The sequence below is a fragment of the Aspergillus tubingensis genome (assembly GCF_013340325.1).
Source record: "Aspergillus tubingensis WU-2223L DNA, scaffold_1, whole genome shotgun sequence".
Lineage (NCBI taxonomy): Eukaryota > Fungi > Ascomycota > Eurotiomycetes > Eurotiales > Aspergillaceae > Aspergillus > Aspergillus tubingensis.
This window is the reverse complement of record NW_023336275.1, coordinates 76043-103434: the sequence shown is the minus strand read 5'-3', so window position 1 is coordinate 103434 and position 27392 is coordinate 76043. Positions and strand designations below refer to the sequence as shown.

The 27392-nt window shown below is 50.0% G+C and overlaps 10 protein-coding genes across 10 annotated transcripts; 6 read left to right on the top strand and 4 right to left on the bottom strand.

Moving 5' to 3' along the window:
- Positions 1-771: 771 nt before the first annotated feature.
- On the top strand, positions 772-2163 carry ptyA (putative tyrosine/serine protein phosphatase; the record flags this gene model as incomplete). Its single annotated transcript, XM_035495156.1, has 5 exons — positions 772-890; positions 949-985; positions 1077-1156; positions 1211-1489; positions 1593-2163. 5 exons carry the CDS (start codon positions 772-774, stop codon positions 2161-2163), a joined length of 1086 nt encoding a protein of 361 aa, XP_035351049.1.
- A 415-nt stretch (positions 2164-2578) lies between these two features.
- Positions 2579-3659, bottom strand: AtWU_00039 (Frag1/DRAM/Sfk1 family protein; the record flags this gene model as incomplete). Its single annotated transcript, XM_035495155.1, has 5 exons — positions 2579-2793; positions 2852-3057; positions 3115-3384; positions 3457-3538; positions 3605-3659. 5 exons carry the CDS (start codon positions 3657-3659, stop codon positions 2579-2581), a joined length of 828 nt encoding a protein of 275 aa, XP_035351048.1.
- A 1190-nt stretch (positions 3660-4849) lies between these two features.
- On the bottom strand, positions 4850-5980 carry AtWU_00038 (uncharacterized protein; the record flags this gene model as incomplete). The annotated part of the gene is made up of 1 exon (XM_035495154.1): positions 4850-5980. One exon carries the CDS (start codon positions 5978-5980, stop codon positions 4850-4852), a length of 1131 nt encoding a protein of 376 aa, XP_035351047.1.
- Positions 5981-6006: 26 nt separating this feature from the next.
- AtWU_00037 (putative COPII vesicles protein Yip3) lies at positions 6007-6528 on the bottom strand (the record flags this gene model as incomplete). Its single annotated transcript, XM_035495153.1, has 1 exon — positions 6007-6528. One exon carries the CDS (start codon positions 6526-6528, stop codon positions 6007-6009), a length of 522 nt encoding a protein of 173 aa, XP_035351046.1.
- A 1421-nt stretch (positions 6529-7949) lies between these two features.
- Positions 7950-9297, top strand: AtWU_00036 (putative endoplasmic reticulum DnaJ domain protein Erj5; the record flags this gene model as incomplete). Its single annotated transcript, XM_035495152.1, has 3 exons — positions 7950-8022; positions 8103-8168; positions 8246-9297. 3 exons carry the CDS (start codon positions 7950-7952, stop codon positions 9295-9297), a joined length of 1191 nt encoding a protein of 396 aa, XP_035351045.1.
- Positions 9298-9738: 441 nt separating this feature from the next.
- AtWU_00035 (uncharacterized protein) lies at positions 9739-10212 on the bottom strand (the record flags this gene model as incomplete). Its single annotated transcript, XM_035495151.1, has 1 exon — positions 9739-10212. The coding sequence occupies one exon, from the start codon at positions 10210-10212 to the stop codon at positions 9739-9741; it is 474 nt and encodes a 157-aa protein (XP_035351044.1).
- Positions 10213-11083: 871 nt separating this feature from the next.
- AtWU_00034 (putative DnaJ chaperone (Caj1)) lies at positions 11084-11929 on the top strand (the record flags this gene model as incomplete). Its single annotated transcript, XM_035495150.1, has 4 exons — positions 11084-11090; positions 11147-11161; positions 11226-11286; positions 11338-11929. The coding sequence occupies 4 exons, from the start codon at positions 11084-11086 to the stop codon at positions 11927-11929; spliced, it is 675 nt and encodes a 224-aa protein (XP_035351043.1).
- Positions 11930-12486: 557 nt separating this feature from the next.
- Positions 12487-13583, top strand: sec53 (phosphomannomutase SEC53; the record flags this gene model as incomplete). The annotated part of the gene is made up of 5 exons (XM_035495149.1): positions 12487-12591; positions 12693-12755; positions 12807-13123; positions 13189-13263; positions 13334-13583. 5 exons carry the CDS (start codon positions 12487-12489, stop codon positions 13581-13583), a joined length of 810 nt encoding a protein of 269 aa, XP_035351042.1.
- Positions 13584-14552: 969 nt separating this feature from the next.
- Positions 14553-19278, top strand: AtWU_00032 (putative SNF2 family helicase/ATPase; the record flags this gene model as incomplete). Its single annotated transcript, XM_035495148.1, has 6 exons — positions 14553-14586; positions 14653-14834; positions 14909-18140; positions 18206-18663; positions 18727-19159; positions 19217-19278. The coding sequence occupies 6 exons, from the start codon at positions 14553-14555 to the stop codon at positions 19276-19278; spliced, it is 4401 nt and encodes a 1466-aa protein (XP_035351041.1).
- A 450-nt stretch (positions 19279-19728) lies between these two features.
- AtWU_00031 (ECM29 family proteasome component) lies at positions 19729-25628 on the top strand (the record flags this gene model as incomplete). Its single annotated transcript, XM_035495147.1, has 4 exons — positions 19729-24636; positions 24713-24912; positions 25086-25168; positions 25228-25628. 4 exons carry the CDS (start codon positions 19729-19731, stop codon positions 25626-25628), a joined length of 5592 nt encoding a protein of 1863 aa, XP_035351040.1.
- Positions 25629-27392: the final 1764 nt, after the last annotated feature.

Here is a 27392-nt window from a genome sequence, read left to right as displayed (position 1 = left end):
TGTGTACTTTTACGGCGGAGGGAATTGGAGTACATACCACTAATGTGTCGTCTTCTGACTGATGTTACGGTGCTACTGCGGTGTACTTCTGTAGGGATGGGTGTTTGTTGGATGCGATTGCTGTTTGCTGTGTGTTTAGTCGGATCCAGGATTGGGCAGACAGTGATGGAACCGAGGATGAATTCAATTCTGATAATTAGTGTGCAAATGAGCAATGCAATGCTTGTAACGGGGAGATGAGCATGCAACAGCGGGTGGAAACATATCAACTATCTGTAGATCGTAGGGAGAATAGAAGCTGACTGGCCCGACGATGGGCGGCACTGCAGCGAGCAGATAATAGTTTGGGCCATAAAGATAGTGTTGTTGATGGCTGAAGCTCCACCGCCATTTGCCGCGCGGCTCCCCATCGGCGCATCCACGTTTCCCTCCACCTTTTCTGCCTTGGCCCGGGCCATTTGGATATTGTCGAAGATATCTTGCTGGATTCCTGCATGCTTAGTCCCGTTCGTTAGGTCGATTGGCTGCCCGGTTTGCGGTTGTTTGTCTTTTTTTTTTTTTCTTTTCTTTTCGGGTTTCCCACTTCTGCACTTATTACAGCGGACCTCCCAGTCATCCACTTCTTGTCCCACTTTTTTATCTGGCCTTATTCTGCCTGCATTGAATCTTCACAAAAGATTATCACGGACACTGCAATTGTACTATATATAAACCCCTCCTTTTTCTCTCAATTACATTTAAACCTGGAAGAACAAGACAGACAAGATAATCATGTCCTCTTCGCATCCCCGCCAATCGAGCGTAGATCTCGATTCTCCAGGTCGTCCGTTCGACAACATTATCAATTTCCGGGACGTTGGGCGTACGATTAACCAGTTGATTGGGAAGAGGTATGCATATCCATGTATATCAATATATCGTATGCTGTATGCTGATAGCGTTGTATAGGGTGTTGAAAGAGGGTATCCTCTTTCGAAGTGCAAGGGTATATATACTTACCACTCTTACATATTCTGTATATCAATGGTATATGGAATGATTGAAACAGGTACTAACATCATCCCAATTTATTAAAGCTAGACGATGCCTCTGAGCGCGACAAACGCCGTCTTGTAGACGAATTCCATATCTCAACGGTCGTGGATCTGAGATCGAGGTATTATTCTACTCTTCAACTTTCTTAGTTTCCTTCATATTGACAAAGACACAGTACCGAACATCAAATAGCCACCAACAAGCGCTTAGCTGAACTAGCTGCTGCCGCTTCTTCAACAGAGTCATCATCAACATCATCAACAGAGTCACCCGAAAGACAATCATCAACACCACCAGCACCAGCACCAGAACCAACAGCATCATCATCAGCACCAACAACATCAACAGACATCCACCTCCCCGATCTCCCAACCGTCACTCGCTTCCCCGTCAGCTTAACAGGGAAAGCATTCGAGCGGACGCTTCTGTGGCGGTTAGATTGGTGGAATTTCTTGTACGCGCCCCCCTCCTCTCCCACCCTCTCTTCCCAAAAATCCTTATTCCCCAATCACAATCACTAGAGACCAAAAGAAACTAAGGAAGAAAAAAATATACAGCAAAGTCCTAGCCCTAGTAGCATCAGGCTACCGCCCCACAGCCGTCCAAATAGTCGGACAGCAAGTCATGTCTCCGCGGGGATTAGTCGGACTAGGCATGGATACCTTGGATAGTAGTTATGGGGAGATGAAGACGTTGTTTGATTTATTCTCTTCTGTTACATCCACGTCGTCCTCTACCTCTACCTCTACCGCAGATGGCAGCGATGAGAATGAGACTGAGGATAGTAGTAGTGTCTATCCGATTCTCATCCACTGCACACAAGGCAAAGATCGCACGGGTCTTATCATCCTTCTTTTGCTTCTGCTTGTGGCGGATGTGGTGCCTGAGGAGGTGATGAGGGAGGATTATCTCCGGTCTGAGGGTGAATTGGTCATTGAGATGGAGGAGCGCATGAAGGAGGTGAGGTTGTTGGGGTTGTCGGAGGAGTATACCAAGTGTCCGCGGCACTTTGTGGAGACGATTCGGGGGCATTTGGAGGAGAGGTATGGTGGGGTACAGGGGTATTTGGGGACGGTTGGGGTGGGGAGGGAGCAGGTTGAGAGGATTAGGGAGGTGTTGTTGGCTTGATCTATTTATTTATTTTTTATTTCTTACATTGTTTTCTTTGGTATCTTTATTTAAAGGGGTGGGTATGTATAGGTAGATTTGATTTCTTTAGATCTAGATGATGTCTTTACTCGATGATATAACGTAATCATGTCTGCTTTATTATGGTGTCTTTACTGGTCAATATGGTAGTATCTCAATGATCATACATTATCCGGATATTAGGCACGTACTATACAGTCAACGTCATAGATCAATATGTGCAAAAGGATCGCAGATCAGGTCCCAAGAGACATCAACATCAACAACACTAACAATATATCAATCAATTCAGCTCCATTATACAACCACTCCTATCACGGGGTATATATCGTTAAATATCGTTCCAAAATAGTCAAACCACTTCTCACACCGAGCCTACTCCTAAAGGACCTATTTATATCCGCTGTCCCCGGTAGTAATTAGCATTGGGCCCTGCCGAGTCCGTCGTCACGGGCTCCTCGTAGTCGTATGTGCCATCGGGATAGGCCGCTGTCGTCTGTCCATTCCGGGACACCTTCTCGCCCTGCGGCACATGTTTGCGCGTGCGCACCGAGGGCAGCAGGTCGATCACGAATGAAAGCACGTAAAACGTGAAGATGAGCGCAATCACTGTCCTCCGTTAGTCAATCTATCCATATCTGCTGGAAATCATCTACAGATCACTCACCCCATTCCAGAACTGCCGCTGCGTTCCGGTAATGACCACCCTTGTTGCCGAGGACACCAAAAGCAATGGCCAGCGCGATTTCAATGATGACGAATGAGAGCTTAATAATGAAACTGGCCAGGAGCACTCGGTGCTGGGAGCGATAGAAGATTCCCAAACGCCAGTATTCGCAGCAAATGAGAATGGCGCTAATCAAGTATCCAACCCTGCAGATATGTCAGCCTCGAGGGTTTCTCTCCTCGAATGCGCAATGAAATACTAACAAGAACATGATCAAAAAGCCATCATGCATATTTGGATGACGAAGAGTATCAAAGATCGAAAGGAGGATCAATCCCAAGGCGCCCGCAATCGAGAAGCAAATGGACGCGATTGCGCAGGCCTTGTCGAATTTGCCCTTGTTCGGGACCAATTGACCCGCATGTCGCAACCAGCGTTCTGACAGGAAAGAGAGATCGAGGAAAACGACCGTGACGCAGCTGCCCGCAATGAAAAGCGGCTTCAGACCCTGTGCTCCAACGTCGGAAATATACCTAGAAGAGAACGAAAGGTGTACAAATCAGCATCGCAATCGCATCCTAGATCCAAGGTCGCGTGACACCTACGCAATGGTCTGACCCGTCTCCATACTGGCATATATCGGCGATCCTTCTCTGGCCCAGGTGGCCAGCATCGCAATCAACATGGCTAGAAGGGACTTGTCAGTCTCTGTCGGAACAATTGACCCGTAATTGTATAGGGGGGAGACGCTACCAATCCATGTGCACGCCGAGATAATCGGAAATATCCAAAATGATATAATCCACATTTTCGCTAAATTATTTATATATGGCCTCCCCTCTTCCAGTGAAGTGATAAATGTCCCAGCGAGCAAGCGCAACAATCAGCGCACTTTAGCAACCGATGCTGCCAAAAAGAAGAGCTGCCGTGAAAAACTGACTCGGGGTAGTATAAGATGTCGCGATTGGCGATCGGGTGGAACGCGGGCGCCGGAAGGGGCGGAAGTGGCTTGTCGTCAATCAATGGATCCGAGGGTCAGCAGGAAGAGGGAGGTAGGCGGCGTTTGACAGCGTTGGTGACACCTTGACCGACGACAAGAGGGCGAAATTGGCAGCGAGGGGAGGAGAGGAGGAGAGGAATTAAAGAGTGACTAAAAGGAAAAGAAGAGCAAAAAGACTGGGTCGGTGGAGAGACCGAGTCCGTCTTTAATTTAACACGCAACTGCCCAGATGGTGACGACGAAGAGGGCCCACCGGCCAGGAGAGTGGCATCACTGCTGAAGGGTAGTGGTAGTAGTACATAGTAGATCCCAAAGTCTATCCAATGGACTGCCGGCTGGGTCGGAAGCTCTGCAAAGTAAATCCAGAGTGGAAGCAAAACAGAAGCTGGTATTGGCATTCTTTTGCACAGCCAATTTTCCCATGACCTCATCGACGTCATCGGTCCGCGGTTCCTCGCATTTCAGGCCCCAATTAATTAGTTAATTCCTTCATGCATACATTCATCTTGCTTGCTTGCTTACTTACTACTTCTTTTAGCTCATCCTCCCATCGTTTGCCCAGTTAGTAGTCTAGGCAGACACAATTCTGCTCGGATCGTCTTATACAGTCGATACAATTCTTATAGTCAGTCAGTCCGTTTAGGTTTCGGGAACCGCCACCAGCCACGGTGACTTGCATGAACTGTATCACGAGTTCGTCTCGCTTCCCTCGTCAGCAGGGATACATACTTCACTGCCACCACGATCTACTACTTGGGGATCTCCCTACGCGTTACATTACTAACATTTACTAATATGATAATCTGGACAACAAATCATCACTATCTATAGTATCATTTCAGGTAACCCGCTCTAGACGAACTCCATTACGTTTTATACGCGCAAGAAAATCAACCATGGGAATCCACGCAAGAAACATTCAAGGCTAAATCAGCTGCGACATGAGCCGCCCATGATAGAAAAGAAAGCAACGTTTTGAAAGGGCACGATTCGGGGGTTCAAGATCGACTGCTCCGGGGTCGACTGCCTCGCCCGATTGGCCCCCGTGTCGGCGTACTGCCGGCCACGCGGCGCTCAACCATGGCGCTGTTATCGGAACTATTTCCTTCCTCCTCTTCTTCCTCTGCACTGAGACGCCCCTCCGTCGCAGCCCCCGGCATAGCATTCACGCCTCGCCTGTTGCTACGCGCAGAATCGTCAAAGACGCTGCGGTAGCCTGACATGTATGGAGTTGGCTCGGGGCGTCGACGATCGGTCGGGTACGGCGGCGGTTCTCTTGGATACGGCGGAGGGTACGGAGGCCCCCACTGTGGATCGTCAGGGAGGGAACGCACAGAGGGACTCTTCACGCCCACCGGTGTGCGAATCTGAGGGACGGAAGCCAGGCGGTCGAAAGCATAAGCTGGCTGGAGAGGGGATCGAGGCGGTGCTTGACTTGTAGGCGTGCGGGCAGATGGCGAACGTGCAGAAGCTGGGGACCCGCCAGAGGCCCCCGAGGTCCAGGCCCAGAACGCATAGGCAGCGTTGTTTTCGGCTAACGGTGAGGGCACGCTATGCTTGTTCGCTGTCGAGGCATTGGACCCCCTCCGTTGCGCCCCCCTTTTGCTGCTGGGGCTGTCCGGCGGCTTCGAGGATCGGCTGCCACCGGGGGAAACCTGGGGACTTGTATTCCGATAGTCGTGATCAGGGGTCCGGTTTGCCTGCATGCGCTTGCGCTCCAGCGCCTCCATTTCTCGACCCGAAAGTCGTACGTTCTTCTGGCCCTGCTTTTGAGCGCGTCGAATCCGTTCCAAGGCTTGATCCACCAACCGTTCCTCCTTGTCCTTCATGGCTAGCTGAACCGCATACGCCACCGTGCTGTCCATATCCTCACGCAGATCATAGTCCATCCCATCAATCGAATTCATCTCGTCCACATAATCATCGTAATCCATCTTCCGCCTGCGCAACCTAGGCCCTCCTCCCTCCTCCCGACCCGCCGACTGCCTCGCATACGCCGATCGAGCGTATGCATCCTCCTCCTCCTCGCTGTCAATCTCCTCGATCCGTGCCGCACCGTCCACCCACGGAGCTGCACGTCTGTTTTCTCTCCCCACTCGTGCCCCCGGTGGTCTTCCCCATCGGGGCATACCGTAAGGAGTTCGCGGCCGACCACCTAGACCGCCTCCTCGGAAAAAGCATTCTCGATTGGTTTATCCATAAAAGCGGCGTGGCCGAAGACAGTCACGCCGGTGGCTCCGATCAGCCAGAGCACAGTGGAGATGGGCGAGGCCCAGAATCCCAGAGGCACCGCGACAATTAGCAGTCCGGTGTACAGCTGGGAAGTGTTGAACCGGGCGAAGCCCAATTCCAGGTCATGACCCTGGAGCTTTCCGATGCCGTAGAGACCACCGGTGACCAGGATGATGACAAAGAGCAACAGGGGGTTGGTCAGCAAGCTGTAGATGCTGAGCATCACGAAGACGGCGGCATAGTTGCTAGAGAAGTAGGACAGATTGTAGTTCACACGGCTCTGGACCTCGCCAAAGTGGGCGGGCTTGGAGACACGCTTGATGTCCAGGAATTCGGAGATGGGACGCAGGTTGGCAAAGCGCGTGCCGAGGGATTGAGAGCGAACGCTGTTGAACCGTTCGCCGAAGCGCGAGGTAATCGCATCAATGGGGATCTGGAGAGGCATTTTTGGAGATTCGGAGGAAATTCGAAAGATAAGGTAGGAGTAAGATAATTGAATGAAATGAAGTGGATCGGGAAAATAGTGATACGTGTGAGAAGACTGAAGACGGTAAGATGATGGTGATGAAGTGTAGTAAAAGCAGTAAAGAAAAGGGGGAAGGACCGAGAGAGAAGAGAGACCGGGGAATGTTTTTGTCGAGGAAGATTGGAAGCGGCTTAGCTGGCCCGAAAGCAAAACCAACGAGGCGTTTTGGCAGCCTGGAAGCACCGAACTAGTCTAGGCGTATTCCAGTACTGGTCTCGGTATTTTTTCCGTTGGTTGTTCCCCCCCGGCGGTCCCAGGCGGGAAGCACAGACAAAGTAACTGAAGTAAGTACCCTCCAGGTACCGATCCGCCTTGTAACAGGCTTGAGAGGTACCGCCCAGCAACAAAGAAGGTTAATTGTGAAGACAAGTGGATTCGGGTGCTTCTTATAAGGTATCGGAGGAATGGATGGCAAGGCAAATAAACAAGGCACGTTTGGATCCAACGCTTGAGTCACTGCTCCAGTCGCTGCTCCGGTTTCATGGACCCTCGAATCCAATCAAGATACAACGGTGGATGAGGCCCGCTAAGAATAGAAAGCAGGGCAGCAATGGGTGGAGAGAGTAGAGAGACAGACCCTTCGAAGCTGGATGCGGAAGAAGAGATCTAGACAGAAAGAGAGATAGACGATCACTCTTGAGGGTGGACTACTCAAGCAGCCATCCCAATCACTTCCCCTCAATCATCTTCCACTGCTCTTCCAATTCCATGTCTGATATACCTTATTTCAGGTGGTAGTCGAAGGAAGAAGAGCACTCAGTAACTCACTCACTATCCACTACACTACTGCCAGAGGGGACTTGTCTCGAATTTAAACCCCAGCTGTCCCAACCACCACCCCCTCTCTCTACTGCCAGCCAGCCTGTGAGTTGGAATAGCCACTTCTGCAAACATTAGGTATCAATCACATTTCCATCTACCTATCTCCTCTTTTCGATTTCTCCTCACCTGGCCTTGGATCCTTTATTGGACCACGTCGTGCAGCTGCAGACTCCACTGGACCCGTATCGTAATTCCGTTTCAGGCGTTCCATACCGATCTGGGCGGTGAACCCGGATTTGCCCATTCTAGGCCTAGCTCTCTCGTCACGTAAGCGTAACGCCATTCCTGCCTGATGACAGATCATTGCTTTGGCGGTATCGTCGCCTGAGGATTCCACCTATCTCGTTTTTGGAGGAAGAACAAGTTACAAAGTACTTCACCACTTGTTGAATCATGAACATGAGTTGCATGTAGTCTTTTGTTTGGCGCATCAATTGTTCTCCACTGCTCATTCTGTTCCATTCGTTCTCTTCTCATTCGCTTTGGGTCCAGCGGCTTGACCGCTCCCTTCTTCCACGATGAGGTCTATCGCACTTCGTCTGTTTGCGTTTGTAGCCCTGATTGTTCTGGCCGCGGCTTGGACTAAAGAAGGTCAGTTGCTGCTCTTTTTTCCTTTCTGTTATCCCGCAAACTTCTCTATTCCCACATACTAAAACTCTGCGACTATCCAGATTATGAAATCTTCCGTATCAATGACGAACTCGCCGCTGCAGAAGGTCCCAATGTGACATTCTACGGTACGTTTCCCCTGAGCAAACGAATTCCCCTTCCATCTCCAAAGTCCCCCGCCACTGACCATTTTCCAAACGGACAGATTTTCTCGGCGCCAAACCCAACGCCAACCAAGATGAATTGAGCAAGGCCTACCGTCAGAAGTCCCGACTTCTGCATCCCGATAAAGTCAAGCGGTCCTTCATCGCCAACAGCTCCAAGGACAAGTCTCGCTCCAAGTCCTCCAAGTCCGGTGTCCATGTCAACAGTGGTCCTTCGAAGCGCGAAATCGCTGCGGCCGTGAAGGAGGCTCATGAGCGCTCCGCTCGCCTCAACACCGTCGCCAATATCCTCCGTGGCCCCGGTCGCGAGCGCTACGACCATTTCCTGAAGAATGGTTTCCCCAAGTGGAAGGGAACTGGTTACTACTATTCGCGATTCCGTCCTGGTCTGGGATCCGTGCTTATTGGCTTGTTTCTGGTCTTTGGTGGTGGTGCGCACTACGCTGCTTTGGTGCTGGGCTGGAAGCGCCAGCGGGAGTTCGTCGATCGTTACATCCGTCAAGCGAGGAGAGCTGCCTGGGGTGATGAATCTGGTGTCCGGGGTATCCCCGGTCTTGATGGTGCCTCAGCTCCTGCCCCAACTCCGGCACCGGCTCCGGAGCCCGAACAGAGTGCTATGCCTATGAACCGTCGCCAAAAACGCATGATGGACAGGGAGAACCGCAAGGAGGGCAAGAAAGGTGGCCGGGCGACATCCCGGAACTCTGGAACGGCCACGCCCACTTCCGAGCCTCAGACGGAGCCCACTGGGGAGCGGAAGAAGGTGATTGCTGAGAATGGGAAGGTACTGATTGTCGACTCTCTTGGAAATGTGTTCCTGGAGGAGGAAACAGAAGATGGCGAGCGCCAGGAATTCTTGCTCGACGTCGATGAGATTCAGCGTCCGACAATTCGTGACACGATGGTCTTCCGCTTGCCGGGCTGGGTTTACTCTAAGACGGTTGGCAGGTTGCTCACTTCAAATGCCGTGGATAGCGGTGCTGAGTCAGAGGAGGAGCTTTCCGAAGTCGTGGAGGAGTCGACTGAAGGCACCGCCAGCTCTGCAAGACCTTCCAAGGCAAGGAGGCGGGGAAAGCGGTCTCAGAGATCGTAAAGAATCCGATATAGATAGCGAAACCCGCTTACTTGATAAGCGGTATTCTCTGTGGTTCGATGCTTTTCCCCTCGAAGAGCTTACGAACAATTCTTGCCATTGCGTGTGTACAAATAGTGTTTGGTGTCCAAAAAATATTTTTGAGGCCAGAAGGCCGTTGGGACGTTTCATTGGAATCGTGTCTAAATACTTGAACATTTGCATAACACCGTAAACGATAAATATCAAAAACATATCGGGAACATGACTCTTTGGATTTACCCGCAACCGCCAACGGACATCGTAACCAAGAAGCATCAGGTCAAGTTTGCGTCGTATCGTCATTGTCGTATCATGATCGTGTCGTGTCTATCTTTTCTGACTAATTCTCGCTGATATTCCCATTCATACATCAAAGTGCAGAAGCGCTGGAATACAGACCGCAAAGCAATGCCTCAGTAGTTACATCAGCATTTTCGCAATATTCATGAGGCCCTTGATATTGTCTGACATGCTGTTGCCACTGGGCTTCGATGAATTCCCGCCAAAAAGCCCCTTTGGCAATCGGATTCCGATCATGGCGAGCAATTTCTGCAGGACACCACTCGTGAGGAGCGGTATGACAACCAGCATGAGAACCTTCACTGGGTTCCGACGCGCATAGTCGTAAATGTCACGGAGCAAGCGTTTGATGGCGCGAACCACCTTCTGTACGAAGCCTGTTCGGGGCCGTGCGCGCCGCGATGAGGATGAAGAAAGCACGGACGGGCTGGTGCGTCCGACGCGACTACCACCGCCGTTCAGACTGAATATCGACGGAGCAGAGTGACGAGGATGATGAGTTGAATAAGTGGAACGTCGTGAGGGGGAAGAACGTCGGCGGGAATGAGAGTGGTGGGAAGACGAGGATGAAGATTTTCCATCAAACCAGCCCATCTTGAATCGGTGTTCCTGAATATGGGTGCTTGAGCGACTTATTGGCAGGGTCAGATTTGAAATTTCGGCCAATGCTGACACAGTACTTTCCCAAGCGAATTAGTTGATAAAGATGGCTGGAAGCACGACAGTATGACCCCTCTGGATGTATTGTGTGCTGGTGAAGCCTGTAAAAAGCAATCGCGCTATTGCGGAGTCGTAGCGTGCTGCAAATGCACACAATTTGAGGTCCAGGCGTTTTGGCCAGCTCCACAGCTGAGTCGCGGTGCGGATGTTGGACAAGTCACAAGCTGGGGTTGTCCACACTGCTGTCAATTGAATGTGACTGCAAGTCTAATCTATCATAGACAACTTTGAGTCTCCTAAAAGGCGTGCAATTGAGAGGGTTAAAGTAGCATGGCGAGCCGTGCGAGGGAAGTTAAATGAAATGAAGGGGGGAGGGGATTAGGTGAGACTCCCCCGTCTGTGCAGGAGGCAAAGCTGAAAACCATCACTAGACACCGAACTGTGCCTACTGTTTAGTGTGTTCCTAGCAGTGGCTAGCATCTGCAGCGTACGTACAGCGCTCTCTACGAGTGGCTGGTGACAGTGGTTCCGGGAGTCCTAACTTTGGCGCCATCCCCATGATTGGTGGCTGCCCTCAGGGGCTTCCCGTCTCTGCTGTTTAGTCAGAACCGAGTCGCTGGAAAAGGCCGAACCTTCGTTCCGTGCTTCCTGATGCCTGAGGCATGAATGCCTCGTCGACGTCATCTTTCCCCCGCCAAGTCATGACCTCTCAGGAAGAGTGGACACGAATGAAGCTACACTCATCTGGCTCTTCACCATCTGAGTTTGGAGCACGGTACATCTTCTAACATAGAGACATCTAGACATGCCTAGTAAGCGTGCACGAACGTGTTTCATGGCTTTAACATATGAGCTGACTGTGGATTAGAACAACGCGATTATTGTACGAAATGCCAACTTCTACATACTGTATAGAAAGTGTCCGAACTAATCAATGCCAAATGTAGACAAGGTACTGGGAGTGTCTCCCAGAGCGACACAACAAGAGATTCGCAATGCATACAAAAGGTGAGCCAATGCCCATCATGCCGCAACCATGCTCTGTATTGAACCATGTAGGGAATCTCTCAAGTCTCATCCAGACAGAGTCCCTGTCGACTCACCAGAGAGGGCGGCTCGGACACGCAAGTTTCAGGAGATTAGCGATGCTTATTACACGTTGTCAGATGTATCACGCCGACGGGAGTATGATGCGATGAGGATGGCAGGCGGTGTCGAGGAGGAAGAGGAGGAAGTGCCCCGTGGAGGTGCAGGAGGGTTTCCCTGGTCCGCTTTTGGCTTTGGCACTGGCACTGGCACTGCTGATAGTGAGCAACGTGCAAATGAGCAATTCGGGTCGGTGTTTGAAGAAATGCTGCGTGAAGAGGGCCTTGCCAGCGAAGGCACAGATGCCGACGGTCAGACTCGTTCACACCCGACATCTCGGTTCTGGTCCGTTGTAGGTGGGATTAGTGGTGGTGCTCTCGGTTTCATCGTAGCCAATGCTCCAGGAGCATTGGCTGGCGCAGTCGCTGGCAATCGTCTTGGTGCAGTGCGAGATGCCAAAGGAAAGAGCGTTTACGATGTCTTCCTCCAGCTTCCTCAAACAGATCGAGCAAGGCTTTTGAGTGAATTAGCAGCCAAGGTTTTTCAGACGACCATGGGCCGTTGACTTTTCACGCGATGGATAGGAGTTTGAGTTGGTCTGGCGTTGTTGTCTGCCTCATACAAGAGTTTTATTGGCCTGTAGCTAGTCTTAATGGAACTTGAATACACTATCAGTATCTGTGCGCTCGGAATCAGAGATATATTCACTACAGATGAAAGAGGAACAAGCACAATGGCAACGGCAATAGATGTACGGAGTAGTACTACTTACGCCTTTCCCTGCGACTTTCTCAGCAACCACCGTATGGCTTATCACACTTATCGATAAGCGAAGCAAGCCCCACGTGGATCATCCGTATGGAGAAATTGGAGATTGACCGCCTTGGGCCTGGCCTTGGTGCCTCACTGCCTAGCTGTCTGGAAGCCGCCCGATACGGTTAAGCTGTAAGAATGTTTGTCTGGAACCCCCGCTTGTCCCTCCAGCTCACCGCATGCGGCTGTCACAACGTCCGCCCCTGAAAAGATACATAGTCCAATTGCCCCTCAGTCAATTGCGCCTTTGGCTTCAGAGTCTCTCTCACTTACCTTGTTCCTCAACTCTCTTCCAAATCTATATCAATTATGGCCACTGAAGCAGCCGGAATTTATCCTGCCCTGCAGGACCGCCCCCTCAAGGGCACAATCTGTCTCTTTGATGTCGACAAGACGTTAACGCCTGCCCGAGCTGTAAGTTCGCAAGAATGAAATGATCAACTCCTTGGAATTGCTCTCTCTATTCGTTTAGTATTTCGAAAGACTAATCTGTATCTTTTTTACCCTGATTATAGAATGTCACCCCGGAGATGCTCACCCTTCTCTCTCAGTTGCGTCACAAGTGCGCGATCGGATTCGTTAGTTGTCTTCATTCCTCTTAGGCTCAGCGCGCAGTCTCACATTGTCAGGTCGGTGGCTCGAATCTTCCCAAGCAGCAAGAACAGCTCGGTAGAAACACCACGGACGTCACAACCCTATTCGATTTCTGCTTCGCCGAGAACGGTTTGACCGCTTTCCGCCTGGGCAAGCCTCTTCAAAGCAACAGCTTCATCCAATGGCTGGGAGAGGAAAAATATCAGAAGTTGGTCAACTTCTTGCTCAAGTACATCGCCAACTTGGAGCTTCCTAAGAAGCGCGGCACCTTCGTCGAATTCCGCAATGGCATGATCAACGTCAGCCCGATTGGCAGAAATGCTAGCACCGAGGAACGGAAGGAGTTTGAAGCGTATGTATACGAGCGGTAGCTCGGTGCCCATATATACAGGACCTCTTGACTAAACTTATGAGCAGGTATGACAAGATTCACAACATCCGCCGCGACCTTGTAGATGCGCTCAAGAAGGAGTTCCCTGACTATGGTTTGAGGTATGTAATAGGATCACCAGGCCTTCAGTGACTGCGTATGGTCATTACAGTTATTAACAGTTCTGAACAGCTACTCCATTGGTGGTGAAATCTCGTTTGACGTTTTCCCGACCGGCTGGGACAAGACTTACTGCCTACAACACGTCGAAGCCGAGAAAGATATTACGGGTATCGATTATAAGACGATCCACTTCTTCGGTGACAAGACATTCCCTGGTGGTAACGACTACGAGATCTACAGTGACCCTAGGACGATCGGTCACTCCGTTGAGGACCCTGATGACACCATGAGACAGTTGAGGGAGCTTTTCCAGCTCTAGGGGATGATTTGGAAGACACGAGGGCCATAATCGCATTCAGGGTCCGGAACGGTCATATCAGCTAAATATTATCTACTAGCCAACAGGATTTGGCGTTCTCTATGAATAGGACAGCGAAAAAACGTCTTGCATATTGCTATTGTGCCTTTACCTTGGTCGATCATTTCCGTCATCTGGTCCATTCAACTCATAGCACTTCCTTGGTTACGAAAGCGGCAGGCGCTGTACCTAAAAGAAAAACCACTATGCTCAAAAGCACAAGATGAGGAAGTGACAGTGTAGGTCCGCGAGAAGATTACTGACACGGAGTCCAGCTAATGATGCCGCATGCGGAATTTAAGTTGTAGATCCTGATCCCTCATTTAGATGTTGTAAGCAGGCCCTTGGGAACGAAAGGACTAATCTGTAAAGCAGGGATTAGATAGAATAGAGAAAATTATATTATGAAGTAAGGCCTAACGCCAGTTCTAAATGGTTTGTACAGCAACAAGAGAAACAGAAATACGGTCCATGGTATTCTATCGTAAGTGAACAATGATAACCCATCTCACTTGCGAAACGCTGTAATTCCAGCAACAGGACTAGTCCAGAGCAGAGACCCGACACTGACAGCTAGGAGGCATGCGGTGCCCGAGATCATGGTGCAAACATGTATGAGACCCAAACGTGATCAAAAGTAGATGAAACTCAAACTATATGAACGAATCTTCCAATTTATACGTCACTGCAGAGCATGTTTCCATGGCCTCTGCGTTATCTATCTATTTGTACAGATCCGGGACCGAGCCACGATTGACTGACTAAGCCAATGATTAGAACGGAAAATTTCCGGACTTAACATAACCCAGCCCTATCAGCACGTGAGATCTTCTTATCAGATCGCCGTATCGGAGCAACAGTGAGAGAGTATTACTCGACTCAACACTCATTTGGTGGCAAGCTGAGGCGTCAGAGACAAGAGGGGGCGGCATGACTGTACTGAATGCAGAAATTTCTTATCCTGGTACAACTTCTTGACGTCTTTTAGGGTGGCATGTCTTAATATTCTCTACTAATCTTCACGCTCCAGGCAATGTTCCGGAATCATTGGCCACTGCCTTCGTCAGGCCCGAGCAGCCAGTGACCCATGAGCATCCGAGTAAACGTCGCAAGCTGGCTTCGGCAACTCGGAGTCTTAGACAGTTCAATGGGTTATCGGACTCACGGGTACCAATAGGTTATATACCACTGGCGCGTTTCAACTTGCGCTTGGTATGTATCCTCCCTGTGTGACAGGAGCCGGCCTCTCCCGAGTCTCTTTAGACCAACTTGCTGATGCTTGATAGAACTTTGATTCTGCAACTCATGATCGAGATGACAAGGATGGTGCTACCGAGCCGCTGGATACTGTACCTGTCATCCTCGATGTAAATAGGGTTGCTCCGACCCAGTCTGCCACTGTTCAGAATGAAGGGCTGCATAGCGGTCTCAGCCTGGCACTAGTGTCGGCTTTTGGGCGTGAAACAGTTCTCACTATTGAAAGCTCTGATTCGGAGCTCGTTATATTGGGTAATCATCTGTCTCTCGCCTCAAGCCTTGCTTGCGCCGACCACTTTCAAAAGAATGTGCCTTCAATTTGTTATCAATCTACTCTCCACTGTCTGTCTGATGGGAAGACGTTCAGCTTGGAGACGGTCATCATGTGGAGGGACTCCCTTGATGTCCCAGATATCAATAAGATGCCGACTGGTCCAGCAAAAGTCTTCTCGAGGTACATCTTGCGGGATGAGGATGACACAGTATTCGAAAATCTTCGGCAGAAGCACCGTAGGGATATGGGTGCAACAGGTTGGTCACCACGTGACTTCTATGACAATGTACATGTCCCACCAGACAATCCTGCTTCATCAGCAGATATAAAGTGTGACTTGTTAGAGTGTCAGCTTTTCCCCTTTCAAAGAAGGGCAGTCAGATGGTTATTGCAAAGGGAAGGCGTGGAACTTCAACCCGACGGGAGAATTGCTCCTTTAAAGCGGGAGTCTACCAGTGACCTGCCACTGTCCTTTATTAGGTTTACTGATGCGGATGGTAAAGAGTGTTTCGCCAGCCAGTTGTTTATGGTCGTTACTTCCAATATCACAAGCTGGTATGATGCCGAGAACGTCCTTAATGGGGGCGTGCTAGCCGAGGAGATGGGTTTGGGTAAGACGGTCGAAATGATCACCTTGATTTGCCTCCATCGACGCTTCACGTTCTCGGAGGACACAGGCCAGCATGAACGCGCCGACGGCTTGATGCCATCAAGAGCGACTTTGATCATAACACCCCCGGCGATCCTTGAGCAGTGGCGGCAAGAGATTGAATTACATGCTCCAGGGCTGAGTGTATATCACTATGAAGGGATTCAGCGTCATCCGAAACTCGCAGATAATGAACTGGTCGAGCTAATATCGGATCATGATGTTGTGCTGACTACCTACAACGTTCTTGCTCGGGAGGTCCACTATTCTGGTGATGCTCCAAAGCGAAACCTGCGCCATGAGAAGCGTTTCGAGGCAAGAAAAACGCCGCTTGTTCAGATATCCTGGTGGCGGGTCTGCCTAGATGAAGCACAGATGATTGAGAGCGGTGTCAGCAATGCAGCGAGAGTTGCTCGTCTGATTCCACGTCAACTGGCTTGGGCGGTAACTGGAACGCCTCTTCGTAAAGATATCACAGATCTTCTGGGTCTGCTGCTCTTTCTTCATTACGAACCCTATTGTGGCTTCATCTGGAATAGGCTATGCGTGTCTTTCCGATCTATCTTAGCACACATAGTTCACACAATTGCCCTTCGTCATAGCAAAGATCATGTTCGCGATGAGCTTCGTTTGCCACCACAGAAGAGGGTCGTTATAACAATCCCTTTCACTGCAGTGGAAGAGCAACAGTATGGCCAGCTGTACGAGCAGATGTGTGAAGATTGTGGCCTTGATTTATCAGGCGCACCGACAACTGATGAATGGAATCCTAATGACCCGTCAGTGGTTGAGAAGATGCGAAGTTGGCTAGTCAGGCTCCGTCAAACCTGCCTTCATCCTGCAGGCACCGGTCGCCGGACTTTGGGCGTTGGATACAACGGTCCCTTACGGTCGGTGAATGAGGTGCTCGAGGTCATGATCGACCAGAATGACGTGCTCATACATGCAGAAGAGCGCACTTTGCTCCTGTCTCAGCTTCGGCGGGGGCAGTTGCTGGAGAATGCAATGCGCAAGCATGAAGCACTCCAACTGTGGAAGGAGTGCCTGGAACGAGCAAGTGCAATCGTTAAAGAATGCCGGGACCGGTTGCAAACGGAACGTATGAAGAGTCGAGTCACATCCGCAGACGATAACCAAGATTTTGTGTCAGTAGACTCATTAAGTGATAACGAGGCGGAAGAAACCGAAAAGAACACTCGCATTGGTACATATCGTCAGAGACTGCGCTTAGCTCTCGAGGTCCAACACATCTGTGTGTTCTTTATGGGGAACGCGTATTACCAGATCAAGTCAGATCCGAAGCTCACTGAACAGGACTCTGAACAATTCAAACTCCTCGAGAAACAGGAAGAGGAGGCGTATACCACAGCGAAAGCCATCCGGAAGGAGATGCTGGTTGATATATCCCGAAAGGTCGGCCATTACATGAAATTGATAAGGGAAAGGTCGCACAAGAAGGATTTCGTGAACATTCCCAAGATGAAGCCCCAGGTATATAGCACAGGGCTAGAAGGTCGGCGCGTGATCGAGAAATTCGAAGACTTTTGTGAAGCCATGAATCAGCATGCTGCACAGTACGATAACAGGCGTCAAACCATGATAAAGTTCCTCTCCCAGTCACTCATCGACCAAGAGGATGAGTCGGAGCTCGAAGGTGACGAGTATGAAAAATCCACTAAGCACCAGGATGAAATGTACGTTTACATGGAAGCCTTGCGCGCAATGTTCGCCGACCGTCATGATTGCTTAACTGGACAAAAGAACGTTCTCATTGCCCATGAAGTCAAGCAAGGAATTATCCAAGCACAAAAGGGTGAAGGGCCTTCTCCAACCCTATTCTTGGAAGTGATGAACCTACGCAGTAATCTGAAGCCTGATCCGCAACTCGGGTCCCTTCGAGGCATTATCAGTGAGCTTCGCAGCCTGACCACCGCGCTTGAATGGCAAGCGAATGAAGGAAGTTCTCGAGCGCGTGCAGAGCTCGAGAATGTCAGTCTTGTGCTAAGACATGCAAGCCAACTGGCAGCTGAACAGTCCAAGGCTGCTTCCAGCTTGGAGAGGGAGGTTGAGATGTTCCGAGATACGATGAACAATCGGCTTGAATATTATCGTCAACTGCAGCAGATATCTGACACTGTTGCCCCATATGATGAAAACAGTGTTGGTCAGCCGTTGGATGTGACACTCTTCACTTCGAAGCTCAAAAAGGAGAGTGAAATTGACGAGAAAATCTCTTCTTTGCGAGCAAAACGTCGGTACCTAATCCATCTGCGAGATGAGTCTGGCTCGGACGAGACATCAAGAATATGTGTCATCTGCCAGTCTGGGTTCGAAGTCGGTCAGTATCAGCAGCACAAATCCAAGTTAGAGCCTTCAAGTGGCGGCGGTGCTAACCTAATGCAGGTGTTCTGACGGTTTGCGGTCATAAATATTGCAAGGACTGCTTGCGAATGTGGTGGCATCAGCATCGAACTTGCCCTACGTGCAAAAAACGCTTGAAAGCAAACGACTTCCACCAGATCACGTATAAGCCGCAAGAGTTTGTCGTGCAGGAGGAGAAAGCGCCAACTAAACTAGAGTTCGAACGTCCTTCGAAAAACTCTATATATGCAGATATAAGCTCGAGCACATTGAAAGAAATCAAAAACATTGACCTGGATAGCTCCTATGGCACAAAGATTGATACTTTGGCACGGCACATCTTATGGCTTCGGGAGCATGATCCTGGGGCCAAGTCGGTTGTATTTTCTCAGTACAAAAACTTTCTTGAAATCCTCGCCAATGCGCTTTCCCGGTTCAAGATTGGTTTCAGCAGCGTTGACGCCAAGGATGGAATCCAAACCTTCAAAAGTGACCCTGCAGTAAGTATAATATCCTGCCAATCACGTTTGGCAATCAGCGTCTAACTTCTCATCGTTACTCAGGTTGAATGCTTCCTCTTACACGCCAAAGCACATTCCTCCGGTCTCAATTTAGTAAATGCCACCCATGTCTTCCTTTGTGAGCCTCTGATCAACACTGCAATTGAGCTTCAGGCTATCGCTCGCGTACACCGCATTGGCCAACATCGGCCAACCACTGTTTGGATGTATCTGGTTTCCGACACCGTCGAGCAGTCAATCTATGACCTCTCGGTGTCGCGTCGCTTAGCCCACATAGTGCAGAAGGAGAAAAATCAGGAAAAACAGCTCGCTATTACCTCGGACAATGGAACATCAATACCCAATCTCACCGAAACTGCCATTGATTCGGCTAACTCTTTAGAGATGCAAGATGCAGCACTGTCCAAGTTAATGGCCGGCGGGGCATCAGGAGGTGAAATGGTGAAGAAAGATGATCTATGGCAGTGTCTTTTTGGTAATTCGAGCCAGAACAAACCCACAAATGGTCATCTGGCTAACGCCGGAGGTGAAGTTGCAAGGTTCTTGAGGGGTGAGGCAGCTGAACAGAGAAGGGCGGCTACTGCCCACGCTTGACCTTCAGCGAAAGATGATGACTGTATTATACGAATCACTTAGTGTGGCTCATGTCATTTAAACTTTGCTTATCTACCTCTATACCATAAAATGTAATGTTTGGCTTACCTTCGTCATTACATCCTCCGATATAGGTTAGTTAGATGTGCTCCACATTAGGCAATGTCCCGAGACACCTTAGGCATAGATACCATCGTACATCTCCGTTACACGCGGTACCTGAGCCCCGGTTGCTGACTAATGTGGATACTGTCTTCCCAATCGGGATGTTATCGTGGCCTCGGGTTGGCGGGGGTGACGTTGGATCGCCTGCCTTGAGCTCAGACCCAAGAACCTCTTTTACTCATTACCCCCCATCATACCCCTGAGGAAGCTTTATAGACTTACTGCAGAACCAAAAATACATCAATGTGGTAACCTTTCTCTTCTTTAGACATAACCTCAATTTTCATGGCTACAGACACTACGCCAGCAAGCTCCGAAGCTCGCGAGTTGAGCTTGATATCCAAGGTTGAGCTCCGGATTGCGCTGGCGGATACCGATGCCAAACTGGAAACCCTGCTTAATACATACCTACCTCCCCTCTTATTGAAGCTGGGATCTGAAAGTCTTGCTGTTCGCAATAAAGTGATTGCAGTTTGCCAGCATGTCAACACTAGAGTCCAAGCCCCGTCTATCAAACTGCCGGTCACGGCTTTGCTGAAGCAGTTCAAAGAGCAAAAGTCCCAGCTCATCCGGCATTTCGACTTGATTTACCTTCAACAAGGTATTGATCGTTTGGGCTCAGATGCAAGAGTCGAAATCCTGCTTCCTTTGCTCCAGGGAATTTCTGAGATCGGGACATCTGTCAATCAAGCCGCCGTGGTATTTAACCTGGTCCTGCGGCTTCTGCCCTTGCTTAAGCTACCACCAAAGGGCAGCGATGATGACATACAGCTCAAGACTCGACTAGGTCTGTCCGGCCAAGATACGCAATTTCTATCAAAATGGTTTGAGAAATTGCTGCTCCTTGCTCCCGCAGATAAGAGCTCGCCGACTTGTCCCGGGTTGTCTCCTGCAGACTATACATTTTTGAACAAGGACGCCTCGATATCAGAAACATGGAATCCTTCTGCAGAAGGTGGTCTGAATCTGACAGAAACCAAAGTCAATGCTCTAAGATTCTTGGCTAGTGGAGCTTTCAGCGACACAGAGCGATTCTTACCTGCTCTCATAGCGTCTGCAGATGCAAACTCCCGTCTCTCCGATCTTGGCGAAGAAACTCTGAAAAGATTCATTCCGGACATGGAGGCGGCAGAGGTTGTGCAACAACTTTATGGCTTGTATTTTGGAGCCGGGACGCCTGATGGCGCACCTCCGGCGCGACCTGCTTTGCAGACCAGAATCCTGATTTTCCTTGGAAAATCGATTAGAGCGACAAAGGATAGAGTGAGTGTTATGCGAGTGATTGAAGAAGGCCTTCTATCAGATGCTGCAAGGTCATCACAAGGACTGTTGGCCTCGAAGTTGAGAACACAAATATTCAACTTCACTACGTGGGTTGTTAAAATGGGTTCTCCATCTGACCTGGATGAAGTGGCACCCAAGCTCATAGCAGGCTTGAGAGATTTCATACAGTCTCAAGGATGGCCGAGTCCAGCGGCCAGCGGGCAAAGACTTCCAAGTACAGATCTGAGTCTACGGGGTCTTGCGTACGAAAGCATCGGTATTTTGGTTCCCAAAACCAATTTTGAATTGTACAATGGGCAGGAAGGTCTCTCTGGCTTTGATCTCATTCAATGGCTGTTTGCTTCCTTGAGCTCCGATGATTCCAGCTCCCAGATATTTGTGAGCATTGAACAAGCCTTGGGAAGCATACTCAACTCTTCAATAGATAGCTGGGACAGTGACTTCCAAGACCAACTGCGGCCTTTTCTGATTCGGCAGATGAATAACTACCCTGGAGGAGAAGATCCAGCTAGCGGGTTCGCTGTCGTTCGCGGTCCTCAGTACGCTGCTGTACGTTTTGCCAACAGATTCTTGCCATACCACGATGTTGTCGCCCGCTGGATAGATCTCATGGCGATCGCGCGCGGGTCAGAAAACAAACAGGAAGTTATGGAGGAAGGCAAGAAAGGTCTACATCCATTCTGGCACCGACTTTTGAGTCCTTCAAACGATAGCCACTCGGCCATAGCCAGAAAAGATTCTATGTGGTATGACTTCCCAAAGTTTTCAGAACTTACTCACTTCATACTTGGGTCGGCAGCCTCAAATGGAGTATCTGGTTTTTCTGCATCGGAAATTGTATCGGGTCCCTATAAGCACGCGTTTGCTTCCATTATAGCGTTCATCAGGAACATACTGCTCTGGGAGGCACTCTCTGCTTCTAATTCCACCATAGAGGTCGACCAAGACTGGGACACTAAACTTGACGTGATGCTTACATCCGACGAACACGCAAGGTCCTCTCTTAGACATTATCTTCGGGCTATCAACAAAAAAGGGGTTGTGCTGTTTTTGAACAGCGCTTTGGCCGGCCTTACCCGTGAGAGCCGGGAGGGACTGCAGCAATGCGGAAAGCATTTCGTCAGTATATGCTCTTTAGCCTCGAACGACATAGTGGAGGCGGTGGTCCCGCAGACACTAGTGCTGCGAACCCCATTGAAGAGCAACGACCAAGACATCCAGGCCATGGCTGCCCGCGCAATTGGAATCCTAGCCTCTCATCCTGCCCTTCCTGATAATGACCTCATGTCACTGGTTGTGGAGTGTTCAGAGTGCATAACGCCATGGAAAACTGCAGTTGGCGAGGGTGCACTTAGGGTTCGAGGAGCAGTATTAGCACTATCATATATGCTGAGCAGACTTGCATTCCGTAATATGATAGCCAAGGTGCCAAACGTCCATGTGGATCATTTCGTTCATACGATCCGTGACATGATCGAAAACGCGCGCGACTCACTTCTTCGACGTTCCGCCCAGCTAGCAATTGGACAACTCAGTCTCTCCAAAATTCTGTCTCCTTCTATTCTTTCCGATATGGAATGGAAAGCCATCAGAGACGTTCTCGTACGAGATGCAAAGGCCGAAAGCGAAGTGGCCATAATGGCACTGGGGCTCCTCTCTCTGATCTTTCCGAAGGAGGACCCTGGTGATTCACATTTCAGTACCCTAACGGAAGCCCTCTATGGTCTACATGAAATCCGCAGCCCTGAGATACATTTCACAGTCGGTGAAGCGCTAAGCAATGCTGCGGCTGGTTGGAACTCCAAATCATTGGTTCTGGAATTCGACGTAGACTCAGAGTCGCCAGACTCTTATGTGCCGGAACAAGTGCTTGCGGATGTGGCTGACACAATTATTGCCAAATGTGGCGCACCGAAACCGTCGCTTAAAAGGGCATCTGCTATTTGGTTATTGAGTCTGGTCAAAAACTGCGGTCATCTATCCCTCATGCAAGATCGTCTGCGTCAATGCCAAAGCTCATTTAGCAGCCTGCTCGTTGACCGAGACGAGGTGGTACAGGAAACTGGTGCACAGGGGTTAAGCCTCGTTTATGGCATGGGCGACCAAAGCCTGAAAGACGATTTAGTGCGTGACCTGGTCAACTCCTTCACCGAGAACAATTCAACACTCGCGGGTGGCAGGGTCAGCCAAAATACAGAGCTGTTCGAACCCGGGGCTCTCCCTACTGGTGGTGGTTCCTCGGTCAATACCTACAAAGACATCATGAACCTCGCATCCGAAGCCGGTGACCCAACCCTTGTATATCGCTTCATGTCCTTAGCTTCGAATAATGCCCTCTGGTCGAGTCGTGCGGCCTTCAGCAAAATGGGCATCAGCAGTATCTTTTCTGACTCAAGCGTCAACGGTTACTTGGCGAAGAACCCTAAGATTTATCCTAAGCTATTTCGCTACCGTTTCGACCCTAACCCCAATGTTCAGCGGTCCATGAATACCATCTGGAAGGCCTTGGTCAAGGACCCGATGGAAGTTATTGAGACCCATTTTGATGAGATCATGAATGATCTGTTGAGGAGCCTCTTGGCGGGTCGGGAATGGAGGGTTCGGCAGGCAAGTTGTACTGCAATCGCCGATCTAATCCAGGGCCGTCAGCCCGAAAAGTACGCGCAGTACATGGATGAAATCTTTACCAAGGCCTTCAAGCTTTTAGATGATATTAAAGAGACCGTTCGAGCTTCAGCATTGAAGCTTTGCCAGACGATTACCAATGCGATTATCCGCACATTGGAGACAAGCAACACTGATACCAAGCGAGCTGAAACCATGCTACGAAGCGCTATCCCATTCCTATTGAGTGATAAAGGCATGGAATCCGGTGTTGAGGAGGTCCAAGGATTTGCCATCGGAGCCCTGATTCAAATGATCCGAAAAAGCCCAGGCGGACCATTGCGGCCGTTCATACCCCACATGATGGAACAGTTTCTGAATTCTTTGAGTTCACTGGAGCCTCAAGCAGTCAACTACGTTCATCTAAACGCCGATAAGTATGGTCTGACAGGCCAAGATATCGACAAGATGAGATTGTCCAGCATTCGAACATCTCCCATGATGGAAGTGATTGAAAGGTACCTCATAGACATGCTGGATGAAGAGAGTATGAAAGAGTTTGCCACGAGGCTGGAAGGTGTGTTGCGCTCGGCCGTTGGGCTTCCATCTAAGGTTGGCTGTAGCCGGGTTTTGGTCCTTTTAAGCATGCGGTCCATGCTCTTCCGCCCCTATGCAGATCGTTTCATACAGCTCCTCGGCAAATTCGTGGTGGATCGCAATGACACCGTCAGTGCATCCTATTGTACATCTATTGGCTATCTCCTGCGTCTCGCCTCGGATAATCGAGTGCTAAAGACAATCGAACATGCCAAAGAACTATACATGACCGCCGAAGACTCTAATCAGCGGGTCATTTCAGCCGAAATTTTACAAGCTGCTTCAAAGTTGTCTAATGACCGGTTTATGGCCTTCGCTACGGCTGCACTGCCATTCATATTTGTGTCCAAATGTGACTTGGATGAGCACGTCAGAGAGGTGTTCGAGAAGACGTGGCAGGATAATGTCGGAGGCAACCGCACGGTGTCTCTCTACATCAAGGAAATTACCGACTTGGTGTCCAGCAATTTAGAATCGGCTCGGTGGGCCATTAAGCATACGGCAGCTTTGGGGCTTGCAAAGGCCATCATGTCGCTGGACTCTGAAATTGAGCTCTCGACAAGCGAGTATGTTTGGCCTGTGCTGGAGAGAGCTGTGGCCGGAAAAACGTGGGAGGGCAAAGAAGTTGTGTTAGAAGCGTTTGTGAAGTTCTCGGGCCAGGCGAAGAAATTATGGCAAGAGAAGCCAACGCTTGGAGAAACAATGAAGGTAGGCCTTTTCCTCCGAAACATCTGAAACTTCGATGGGCCGCTCTCTGACTGCCAGTGAAATTGTTCCCTTCTAGACTATCACTATCAGAGAAGCGAAGCGGAATAACCCTGCATATCGCCCCCATGCGCTTACTGCTCTTGGCGGAGTGGCTCAAGCACGCAAAGACTTGGATCTGATGTCAGACGCTATTGCCATTGTCACCCACGTGCTGGATGATGTTGAAGATCAAGGAGATCCAATGGATGTGGATTCGGGTAAGGATCAAAAGCCGAAGTATGTTCCCTGTCTGTATCTCGTATGCTCTCAGTCAACGCGTTTCCTTTCTACTCATCCCTCTGTTCTCGGGGTTACTTTTGATTGGTCTGATATGTTGGCGGAAATAAATCCGAGTGATATTCTCGTGTGACTCGGCGAGGATACACGGCAGTTGCTGATTACCTCTGCAGACAAACCCTGGACGACACGTTGGCGGCTTGTGTGGTATGCATCTTACAATGCCTCAGTTTTGCATCGCATACTTCAGCAAAGAGTGGGCTCCCCTGCAGTTGGCATCTCCACCCAATCATCAATATGCTAACGGAAATCAAGCCCTCCACGGACATCTGGATGAGTCGAGACCGGTGTTGCACAGAATCCTAGTGGGCCATGGGGGCAGAAACGTGCAGGTTACATTGTACCGGGAGCTGCGCGCAGTCTTTGACCAAATCGGGGCGTGGGCATCGGACCGGAGTGGCGAACCCGATCGCCGTGGGCCCCAGGAGTCCTTGGCGGCGCTAACAGTAGAGATCTTCGCCCATGAGATAGACCTCTCCGTTGAAGCCGTTCGAGCTGAACGCGCCCAAGCGGCTGTCGCATACTTTGAGCTCTGCAAGCAGACGGAACTCCCGATCGATCAGGCCATCCAGAAACTGGTGAAAAGCTGGCGAGAAGAGGAAAGATCGGGACCAGTGCGACAGATCTTGGATCGGGCACTCGTCCATCTGCAATGATTCCTGTGACATGGGTACGTATGCGGGGGAAAGAATGTCTCAGAGTCGGAAGATTGATCATGGGACTTTCTAGTACTGTATGTGTATCATCCACCTTAGTCCGTACCTCTACTGGGTATTGTCAGGAACCCGAGCCACTCCTGAATGTGCCCGTCCCAATCAGGAGGCATGCACAGGAAAGGGGCGGGGAGCGGTTGTAAGGGTGTCGTTTGGGCAGAAGCGCCGGAGGACTTACAATAAATCAGAGAGATAGATATCTAGATTATAGCCAAGGTGCATAATACCCAACCTTAACTTGCCTCTGTAGCGTAATGCAGACCTGCGCCTAACCAATCATCCTTCGCCCAAGCCACCACTGACCGGAGAATGGGATGTCCGTCCCATGGACAAATCTGAGGGACTGGATGGAAGGAGTAAGTAAGAGAGAGGAAGCGGTGACGGGGGGATCTTGTTTGCTTTCAATTCGCAGCAACTGAGCGTGGTTGCGGGCAAGCCCGAGGAATCTAGATTGGCCCAGGCGCGTCTAGCAGAGCAAGGCTAGACTCATCTGGGTTAGCACCGGCTATTGGTACAGACGCAGCTTGGTAATTCATGGTAATATCTGCTGTATGTAGACCGAACATACGCCGGTTGTTACGTGGCCTGTACGCCTTCTCATCGCGTAATGTAAGTTACTAGGAAGTAGTAGTAACTTCCTAGCCGGCATTGAAAGCCGTCCATCCATCCATCCGACGGATCAAGACCAAGCCAAGGGGGAACTATCTACAAAGTAGTTAGTAAGTACATACTACTAACTACTTCCTCCCCCGCCATTAAGGTTGGTAAGGTTGGGTGGATGCGCTTTCAGCTCTTCCCACTTTTCTCAACTGCCACTCTTTGAATATAGATACATCCATTTGTCTGGCTAGCATCCTTCTGGCAGCCACCCAGCGTGGCTCGGCCTCGAAAAATATGACGTGAACCTACCAAGGATTGGGTTAGATGCTCCAATTCCAGTCCGGAGCTTGCACCCATCGTGGCTTCGCGAGTCTCAAAGTGGATGCATCGTCCGATACCGACCCAAACCTGACCAGATGAGACAGAGCCATCATGACTCGTTCACGGCCCCCCGTATATATCGGCGTGGCCGAACTCACCTGACGCCTTTCCCCTCCCCCAAAATCCAGCCTGAACCGTGGGCCCTGGTCTATATTCAGGTCGCGACTATAGCCTGCCCAGTGCTCACGGAGGGAACGTATCGATCAATCAATCAATTAATCGTAAACAGAAGACAAGCTGCGAGACATGTGTGTCATGAAGTAGATCATGGTTAGTACTACTCCACTTGAAAGGTTCCTGGACCTAATTGGATGCCAGAAAGGAGATGTTGACCCTCAAAGTTGAGGAAGAAAAAGCATCGTCCCATCAGCATCCTTGGTAGCAACTTTGCTCTGGCTAGCATGACTGGTCTGGTCCTCTTCTCTCGGCCCCAGCGGGCTTTATTTCAAATCTTCTTTCTTTTTACCCTCGCTGCCACATGGTTGGCATCTGCAATCCATGGTCTAGGATAGTCGAGTACTACTTCCTTAGTACTTAGTAGATTCTGTATCCTAGGGCCTTCATTGGAACCAAGTCTCTTCGCCTAAGATACGGGCCTAACCACATCCATCCCGGGGGTTTGTTTCCCCTCTCCCTTTTACCTCAGTTCTCCCTGGATCACCCACAGACAAACACGCCATTCGCGTCAAGGTGGCAGTTGGGCTGCTGCCTCTCCATTCGCCTGTT